Source organism: Oenanthe melanoleuca, unplaced genomic scaffold, assembly GCF_029582105.1.
Source record: "Oenanthe melanoleuca isolate GR-GAL-2019-014 unplaced genomic scaffold, OMel1.0 S366, whole genome shotgun sequence".
In the NCBI taxonomy this organism is placed as follows: Eukaryota; Metazoa; Chordata; class Aves; order Passeriformes; family Muscicapidae; genus Oenanthe; species Oenanthe melanoleuca.
Window position 1 is genome coordinate 1 of NW_026613015.1, and position 10081 is coordinate 10081.

Consider the following 10081-nt stretch of genomic DNA (forward strand, 5'->3'; position numbering starts at 1 on the left):
ACAGGGATGGGACAGGGATGGGACAGGGACAGTGAGCCCCGTGTCCCGCTGCAGCGGGCTGAGGCTGGCGCTGGGCTGCAGGTGGGACGGGGACGGGGATAGGGACAGGGAACAGGGGACAGGGACATGGGACAGGGACGGGGACGGGGACAGGGATAGGGATGGGGACAGTCCCAGTGAGCCCCTTGTCCCGCTCCAGAGAACTGAGGCTGGCGCTGTGCTGCAGGTGGGACGGGGATGGGGACAGGGACAGGGATGGGACAGGGACGGGGACAGGGATGGGGACAGTCCCAGTGAGCCCCGTTTCCCGCTGCAGCGAGCTGCGGCTGGCGCTGTGCTGCAGGTGGGACGGGGACAGGGACATGGGACAGGGACGGGGACAGGGATGAGGACAGGGGACGGGGACAGGGATAGGGATGGGGACAGGGATGGGGACAGTCCCAGTGAGCCCCTTGTCCCGCTCCAGAGAACTGAGGCTGGCGCTGTGCTGCAGGTGGGACTGGGACGGGGATGGGGACAGGGACAGAGATGGGGACAGTCCCATTGAGCCCTTCGGGATGGGGACAGGGGACAGAGGTGGGAATGGAGACAGGAATTGGGACCGGGATGGGATGGGATGGGATGGGATGGGACGGGACGGGACAGGGTTGGGGACTGTCCCCCTGAGCCCCTCGTCCCCCAGCGAGCGCTGCGGGGGGGCCTACGCCGCCCTCCTGGACCTGGTGCGGGCAAAGGTGACACCGGAGAGTGACACCCGTGGGGGTGAGTGACAGCGGGGGGGGCACGGGGGGCTGGGGGGAGATACTGGGGGCGGATACTGGCGATACTGGGAGGATACTGGGGTGATATCGAGGAGGATACTCGGGGGATACTGGGAATTACCAAGGCGGGTGCTGGGGGGATACTGGGACTGCTGGGGAGGATATTGGGGGGTACTGGGAATACTGGGATGATTCCGACGGGACACGTGAGGCGCATGTGGGGATACTGGGGGATGCACGAGGGATGCCCGAAGGTACTGGGAGGTACTGGGAGGTACTGGGAGGATTTTGGGGGACCCAATTCCCCCCACACCCCCTGTGGGCACCCCCGGGCAGCGGCACCGGGCCCAGGAACCGCAGCAGAACCGAGCCCAACACCGGGACCTGAGCCCGCCCCAACGGAACCGAGCCCGGACCGGGCACCGGGACCCGGCCCCGCCCCAACGGATCCGCCGGGGCCAGCAGAGCCAGAACCCCGGGAGGACCCCGCGGACAGCCCGGGGGCTCGCAGGTACCGGGGGCGCGGGGGTCCCGGGGCTGAGCCCCCTCCCATCCCCATCCCGGTACCGGTTCCCCCCGCGCCCACCGGGCCCGTGCACCCCGCAGCTGCCGGGCCATGGAGGAGGCAGCGCTGCGGGAACAGATCCGGCGGCTCCGCGCCGAGCAGGCGGCGGTGGAGGGGTCCCTGCTGGACACCCCCGAGCCCCCCGAGCCCCCCCGGGCCCGGGACCCCCGAGCGCGGGCGGAGCGGGCGCTGCGGGAAGCGCGGGCGCTGCTGCCCGGCTGGAGGCGGCCGCAGAAGGAGGAGCTGCTGCAGGAGCTGGCGGGGCTCAAGGTGGGGCTGGGGTTCCTGCCTGGGTCCCTGCCTGGGTCCCTTCGTGGGTTTTTCCATGGATTCTTCCCTGGATCCTTCCCTGGGTCTTTTCCTGAATCCTTCCCTGGATTCCTTCATGTATTCTTCATTCCTCCATGGATTCTTCCCATGGATTTCTTCATGGATCCTTCCTTGGATCATTCCCTGCTTCTCTCCATCAATCCCTCCCTGGATGCTCTCCTGAGTCCTTCCCTGGATCCCTCTATGGATCTCTCCGTGGATTTCTCCATCGATCCCTCCCTTGATACTTCCCTGTATCCTTTCATGAGTCCCTCCCTGGGACCCTGAATTCCCCCCTGGACCCTTCCTTGGATCCCTCCCTGAATCCCTGGGTCCCTCCCTGGCTCCCCCTGCCCGTGCCTCAGTTTCCCTGCCGTGCCCAGGAGAGCTCCAGACCCGGCTCAGGCTGCCCCAGAGGAAGAACCCGGCCCTGGATCCCTTCACTGATCCTTCCCCCGATCCCTCCCTGGATCCTTGAATCCCTCCCTGGACGCCCTCTGACCGTGCCTCAGTTTCCCCCCATACCCAGGAGTCACTGGTGGAGCTCCGGGCGGGGCTGCGTTTGGTCCAGGGGATGAACTGGACCTGAATCCTTCCCTGGGACCTTGAATCCTTCCCTGGATCCTTCCATGGATCCCTGAATCCCTCCCTGGATCCCCCCCTGAATCCTCCCCTGAATCCCCGGCTCCCCCCCGGCTCTCCCCGCCCGTGCCTCAGTTTCCCCGTCCGCAGGAGTCGCTGGCGGAGCTCCGGGCGCGGCTCCGCTCGGCGCAGCGGCAGAACCGGGCCCTGGAGCTGCTGCTGGCCGCGCACGGGCCGCGGGAAGCGGCGCTGCGGCTCCTGCTCCGGCAGCGGCGGCGGGAGCGGGACGGGGACCGAACCTCCGGCAGCTCCGGCAGCTCCGGCAGCGGCTCCGGCAGCAGCTCCGAGGAGGTGGGGACGGGATAATGGGATAATGGGATCGATGGGATGGGATGGGATACAGGGATGCGATGGATCCCGTGGGAGATTCCCGGGATCGGGGGGGGATCCCGAGGGGTGGGAGACACCCCGAAAATCTCTGCAGGGAGCGCGGATCGGCCGAGGGACAGCGATGGCTCCGGGGAACCCTCCGGACCCCGAGAGAACGAGGGAGGAGCTGCTGCGGATCCGGGCCCGGTGAGGATCGGGAATCGTGTGGGATCGGGAATCGTGTGGGGCTGGGAAGGGCGTGGGGTCGGGATGGACACGGAGGTGACACGCGTGTTCCCAGGACGGAGCAGCTGCGCGGGCGCGCCCAGGAGCTGGCGCTGGCGCTGGAGCGGAGCAGCGCTGCCAGCCGAGCGCAGCAGGAGCGCAGCGCCGCCGTCACCAGGGAGCTGCTGCAGGCGCACAGGTGGGCGCGGGGCCGGGCCGGGGTCCCCTGAGTGTCCCCTGAGTGTCTCCTGGTGTCCCCTGGTGTCCCCAGAGTGTCCTGGGTGTCCTGGATCTTTTTGTTCCCCGCGTGCCCTCTGTCCCCTGGGTCCCCTCATCCCCCTGTCTCCCCTGATTTCCTGAGTCTCTAAATCCTTAAAATCCCCAACTCCCCTGTCTCCTCCACTCCTTAAGTCTCAAAACCCCCTGACTCCCTAAATCCCAAATCCCCCTGTCTCCCCGACTCCCTAAATCCCCCAAATCCCAAATCCCCTCGGCTCCCTAAACCCCCAAACCTCACCCCTGGTCTCCCCGCCTCCCCCAAACCCCAAAACCCCAAACCCCAAAACCCCAACCTCCAAACGCCATCTCCCCGACTCCCCAAAACCTCAAAACCACAAAACCACAAACCCCAAACCCCAAACCTCAACCTCCAAACCTCAAAACACAATCCCCCTGCCTCCGCAAACCCCAAATCCCAAAACCGCAATCCCCAAACCACAAACTCCAAAACCCCTGTCTCCCTGTCTCCCCAAACCCAATCCCAAATCCCCTTTTCCCCCCAGCTCTCTGTCCCAGGCGCTGCGCGGCGCTCGCCGCGGGCACTCGGAGCAGCTCCCTCCAAACCCAAACCCCAAAATCCCAAACCCCAAACCCAAAATCCCAAATCCCCAATCCCAAATTCCCCTTTTCCCCCCAGCTCTCTGTCGCAGGCGCTGCGCGGCGCTCGCCGCGGGCACTCGGAGCGGCTCCCTCCAAACCCAAACCCCAAAATCCCCAAAACCCCAAACCCAAAATCCCAAATCCCCCAAACCCCAAAATCCCCAATCCCCAACCCCCAAACCCAAAATCCCCAAACCCCAAAATTCCCAATTTCAATCCGTTTTTCCCCAGCTCTCTGTCGCAGGCGCTGCGCGGCGCTCGCCGCGGGCACTCGGAGCGGCTGCGGGCGCGGGCGGCGGCGCTGCGGGCTCAGCACGGCCGCAGGGAGCGAGCCCTGAACCGGCGGCTGCGGCTGCTGCAGCGCCCCGGGGAGACCTGCATCTAAAATCCCGGAACCCCGGAAATACCGGGGGAGACACGGGAATACCGGGGGAGACATGGGAATATCGGGGGAGACATGGGAATATCGGGGGAGACATGGGAATATCGGGGGAGACACGACAATACCGGGGGAGACACGGGAATACTGAGGGAGATCCGGAATCCCCGGGAGAGACACGGAAATACTGGGGGAACCCCGGAAATACCGGGGGAGACACGGGAATACCGGGGGAGACACGGTAATACCGGGGGAGACCCGGAAATACCGGGGGAGACACGGCAATACCGGGGGAGACACGGGAATATTGGGGGAGATCCGGAATCCCCGGGAAAGGCTCGAAAATCCCGAGGGAAACCAGAAAATACCGGGGGAAGCCCGGAAATACCGGGGGAGACCCAAAAATACCGAGGGAGACACGGGAATATCGGGGGAGACACGGGAATATCGGGGGAGACACGGCAATATCGGGGGAGATCCGGAATCCCCGGGAGAGATCCGGAATCCCCGGGAAAGGCTCGAAAATCCCGAGAGAACCCCGAAAATACCGAGGGAGACCCGGAATTCACGAGAGAGACCCGAAAATACCGGAGGAGACTTGAAAATACCGGGGGAGACCCGGAATTCAGAGAGAGACCCGAAAATACCGGAGGAGACTTGAAAATACCGGGAGAGACCCGAGGGAGCCCTGGAATTACCGGGGGAGCCCCGAAAATACCGAGGGAGACCCGGAAATACCGGGGAAAACCCGGAATTCCGTGGGGAAACCGCTGGAGAACCCCGAAATTCCATGGGAAAAGGCAAAACTCGCTGGAGAACCTGCAAAAACCTCTGGACAACCCCCCAGAAAACTGCTGGAGAACCCCACAAAAATCCCTGGAGAACCCCACAAAACTCTCTGAAGAAACCCGAATTTTCCATGGGGAAACCACAAAAAGGCTGGAGAACCCCACAAAAACACTGGAGCACCCCCAAAACCCCTGGAGAACCCCAAAAATCCATGGACAAACCACAAAAACCCCTGGAGAACCTGCAAAAACTGCTGGAGAACCCACAAAAACACTGGAGTGCCCCAGAAATCCCTGGAGAACCCCAAAAAATTCCCTTGAGAACCCCAAAAATCCGTGGAGAAACCACAAAAATCCCTGGAGAACCCCAAAAAACTGCTGGAAAAACCCCCAATAATCCCTGAAAAAAACCCCAAAAAATCCCTGGAGACCTCCCAGAAATCGCTGAAGAATCCCCCAAATCCTCTGGAGACCCCCAAAAATCCCCAAAACCTGGGGGCTCCCTCTGTATCCCCCAAAATCAACTCAGTGTCCTTCTGTGGGGTGGCAGCAGCAGAGCAGCATGAGGAGGAATTTTGGGGAATTTTTGGGAATTTTTGGGAATTTTTGGGAATTTTTGGGGATTGGAATTCCTCCTGGACACCTGGATGACATCAAAACAAATCCAGTTTTGGATTTCTAAATTCCAGTTTTTGGACTGAATTTCCTCTTTTTTTTCTGGATTATTATTTTGGGGGTTTTGTTGGGTTTTGGGGGGGGTTTTTTGGGTTTTTTATTCCAGGGAATTCGGGGCACAAATCCCTTTATGGGGATTATGGGGTGACCCCACTGGTCCCAGATTGGGATCCCCCAAACCCGACCCCATTCCCAGATGGATTTTCCAGGGGAATTTGGGATAATTTTGGGCACTTTCAGTGACCCTAAATCCAGGGAATTTGGGGTTTAATTTAATTTATGCTCGGCTTTGCTTTTCCCTTAATCCCGACCCCATTAATGGATCGGGAATCCCAAGGCCAAACCCATCCTGGTGCTTTGGGGGCACTTTGGGGTCAGGGGGGGCTCTTTGGGATTGGGATCCCCTAAACCCAAAATCCATTCCCAGCTGGATTTTCCAGGGGTTGTCCCATGATTTTGGGAATTGGGATCAGAACTCTAAATCCAGAGAATTTGGGGTGTCCTGATCCTTGGACACTGTGGGGACGGGGGGGGCTCTCTGGGATTGGGATCCCCCAAACCCGCCCCCATTCCCAGATTTTCTTGGGGTCATCCCATGATTTAGGGACTTTGGGATCAGAGCCCTAAATCCAGAGAATTTGGGGTGTCCTGATCCTTGGACAGTGTGGGGTCTGGGGGGCTCTTTGGGATTGGGATCCCCTAAACCCAAAATCCATTCCCAGCTGGATTTTCCTGGGGTCATTCCATGATTTTGGGGGATTTGGATCAGAACTCTAAATCCAGAGAATTTGGGGTGTCCTGATCCTTGGATACTGTGGGGTCTGGGGGGCTCTTTGGGATTGCGATCCCCCAAACCTGCCCCCATTCCCAGCTGGATTTTCCAGGGGAATTGGGATCACTCTGGGCACTTCCAGCAACCCTAAATCCAGCGAATTTGGGGTTTAATTTAATTTAATTTATGGCCACCTCTGCTGCACCCTAATTCCAAACTCAAATTTACTTTTCCCTTAATCCCGACCCCATAAAGGGATCGGGACTCCCAAGGCCAAGCCCAGCCTGGCGCTTTGGGGGCACTGTTGGGTTTTTGGGGTCACCCCGTGCCCTGCCCGCCGGACTTTGGGGACTTTGCCCCGGTGCCCGGGGCAGGGCGGGGTGCGGGGGGGGTCGGGCTCCTTTTCCCGCAGGGATTATCCCGATTATTCCCTGGTTAATGATTCCCAGGAATCCCAGCACCCACCCGCCAGCGACGGGTCCGACTGGATCGACCGCATTGCAGCGGCTTTTATGGGGCCGCGGGGCAGTTTGGGGCCGGGGGGGCTCTATGGGGCCGGGGGGCTCTATGGGGTCAACGGGGCTTTATAGGGCTGTGAGACTTTTTGGGGTCACAGGATTATTGGGGCCATGCACACTTTTTGGGGCCACAGGGCAGTTTGGGGCCGGGGGGGCTCTATGGGGTCAACGGGGCTTTATAGGGCTGTGAGACTTTTTGGGGTCACAGGATTATTGGGGCCATGCACACTTTTTGGGGCCACAGGGCAGTTTGGGGCCGGGGGGGCTCTATGGGGTCAACGGGGCTTTATAGGGCTGTGAGACTTTTTGGGGTCGCAGAATTATTAGGGCCATGGGGGTTTTATGGGGCCGCAGGGCAGTTTGGGGCCGGGGGGTCTCTAAGGGGTCAAGGGGGGTCTATGGGGTTGTAGGACTTTATGGAGCCGCCGGGGCTCTATGGGGCCGTGGGGACTTTATGGGGTCAACGGGGCTTTATAGGGCTGTGACACTTTTTGGGGTCACAGGATTATTGGGGCCGTGGGGGCTTTATGGGGCCAGGGGGACTTTATGGGGTCAACGGGGCTTTATAGGGCTGTGAGACTTTTTGGGGTCGCAGAATTATTGGGGCCATGAGGGTTTTATGGGGCCGCAGGGCAGTTTGGGCCGGGGGGGCTCTATGAGGCCCTGGGGACTTTATGGGGTCAACGGGGCTTTATAGGGCTGTGACACTTTTTGGGGTCACAGGATTATTGGGGCCGTGGGGGCTTTATGGGGCCGGGGGGCTCTATGGGGTCAACGGGGCTTTATAGGGCTGTGAGACTTTTTGGGGTCGCAGAATTATTGGGGCCATGGGGGTTTTATGGGGCCGCAGGGCAGTTTGGGGCCGGGGGATCTCTAAGGGGTCAAGGGGGGTCTATGGGGTTGTAGGACTTTATGGAGCCGCCGGGGCTCTATGGGGCCGTGGGGACTTTATGGGGTCAACGGGGCTTTATAGGGCTGTGACACTTTTTGGGGTCACAGGATTATTGGGGCCGTGGGGGCTTTATGGGGCCAGGGGGACTTTATGGGGTCAACGGGGCTTTATAGGGCTGTGAGACTTTTTGGGGTCGCAGAATTATTGGGGCCATGGGGGTTTTATGGGGCCGCAGGGCAGTTTGGGGCCGGCGGAGCTCTATGGGGCCGCGGGGGTTCTATGGGGTTGTAGGACTTTATGGGGTCAAGGAGGCTTTATAGGGCTGTGAGACTTTTTGGGGTCACAGGATTATTGGGGCCATGGGGGTTTTATGGGGCCGCAGGGCAGTTTGGTCCGGGGGGGCTCTATGAGGCCGTGGGGACTTTGTGGGGTCAACGGGGCTTTATAGGGCTGTGAGACTTTTTGGGGTCACAGGATTATTGGGGCTGTGGGGGCTTTATGGGGCCGGGGGGCTCTATGGGGTCAACGGGGCTTTATAGGGCTGTGAGACTTTTTGGGGTCACAGGATTATTGGGGCCATGGGGGTTTTATGGGGTCGCAGGGCAGTTTGGGGCCAGGGGGTTTTATGGGACTGAGGGGGCTTTATGGGGTCGTGGGGACTTTATAGGGTTGTAGGACTTTATGGATTCAAGGGGGCTTTATAAGGCTGTGAGACTTTTTGGGGTCACAGGATTATTGGGGCCATGGGGGATTTTATGGGGCCGCAGGGCAGTTTGGGGCCGCAGGGGCTTTATGGGTCTGTGGGGACTTTATGGGGCCATGGGGGCTTTATAGGGCTGTGAGACTCTTTGGGGCTGCAGGACTCTTTGGGGTCACAGGATTATTGGGGCCACGCACCCTTTTTGGGGCCATGGGGTTTTTATGGGGCTGCAGGGGCTTTATGGGGCTGGGGGGACTTTATGGGATTGTAGGACTTTTTGGGGGCTTTACAGAGCTGTGAAATTTTTGAGGGTCAGAGGGACTTTATGGGATTTTTTCCTGGTAGAATGCAGGGCTCCCAGTACAGTGCCAGGCTCCCAGTTTGATCCTGGAATCCCAGTGACCCCAGTATGATCCCGAATCCCAGTGACCCCAGTGTGACCCCGGAACCCCAGTTCCGTGCTGGGATCCCGGTGCCACGTGGGGCTCCTGTCCCAGTGCCAGGTTCCTGGTACAATGTGGGGCTCCCAGTTTGAACCTGGGATCCCAGTTTAGTCCTGGAATCCCAGTGTCGTGCCAGGCTCCCAGTTTAATCCTGGGCTCCCAGTTTAATCCTAGGCTCCCAGTTTAATCCCGGGCTCCCAGTTTGATCCTGGGATCCCGGTGCCACGTGGGGTTCCTGGTGCAGTGCCAGGTTCCTGGTACAATGTGGGGTTCCCAGTTTAATCCTGGGCTCCCAGTTTGATTCTGGAATCTTGGTGCCAGCCTCCCAGTCTGATCCCGGTTTCCCAGTTAAATTCAACACTCCCAGTTTAGTCCCGGTTTCCCAGTTAGATTCAACACTCCCAGTCTGATCCCGGTTTCCCAGTTAAATTCAACACTCCCAGTCCGATCCCGGTTTCCCAGTGCTCCCAGTGCCCGCCTCCCGCTGTTTTCCCAGTTCCCGATGACAGCCGAGCCCCGGGGGTGCCCAAATCTCCGCGGGGTCCGGGGGGGAGGACACGGCTGCCACCGCCGGTGCCCAAAGCCCGCTGCCCCCGCTCCCCATCCCCTCTCCCCATTCCCGGTCCCCATCCCCTCTCTCCCCGGTTCCCCCGTTCTCCATCCCCGTTCCCCCGTTCCCCTTTTCTGTTCCTCTCCCCCTCTCTCCCCGTTCCCCATCCCCCATCCTCTCTCCCTCCATTCCCCATCTCCTTTCCCCCCATTCTCCATCCCCGTTTCCCCGTCCCCCAACCCCTCTCCCCCCATTACTCCATTCCCCATCCCCATTTCCCCATTCCTCCATTCCCCATCCCCTCTCCCCCCATCCCCGTTCCCCCTCTCCCCCTTCTCTCCATCCTCTCTCTCCCTCTCTCCCCCCGTTCCCATTCCCCATCCCCTCTCCACCGCCCCGTCTCCTCCCTCTCCCCCGTCCCCTCTCTCGCCTCTCCCCCTTCTCCCCATCCCCTCTCCCCCCATTTCTCCGTTCCCCATCCTCTCTCCCCGTTCCCCATCCCCTCTCCCCCCATTTCTCCGTCCCCCATCCCTTCTTTCCCCTCTCCCCCCATTTCCCTTCCCCATCCCCCATCCCCTCTCTCCCCTCTCCCCCATTCCCCCATCCCCTCTCTCCCCTCTCTCCCTTCTCCCCATCCCCTCTCTCCCCATTCCCCCATCCCCTCTCCCCCCCAT

The 10081-nt window shown here is 60.6% G+C and overlaps 1 protein-coding gene across 1 annotated transcript; it reads left to right on the forward strand.

The window, feature by feature from the left end:
• Positions 1 to 48: 48 nt before the first annotated feature.
• On the forward strand, positions 49 to 4544 carry LOC130266947 (harmonin-binding protein USHBP1-like). The gene is made up of 8 exons (XM_056516206.1): positions 49 to 81; positions 683 to 762; positions 1098 to 1272; positions 1368 to 1596; positions 2368 to 2568; positions 2702 to 2793; positions 2888 to 3010; positions 3922 to 4544. The coding sequence occupies exons 4-8, from the start codon at positions 1378 to 1380 to the stop codon at positions 4073 to 4075; spliced, it is 789 nt and encodes a 262-aa protein (XP_056372181.1). The 5' UTR covers positions 49 to 81; positions 683 to 762; positions 1098 to 1272; positions 1368 to 1377; the 3' UTR covers positions 4076 to 4544.
• Positions 4545 to 10081: the final 5537 nt, after the last annotated feature.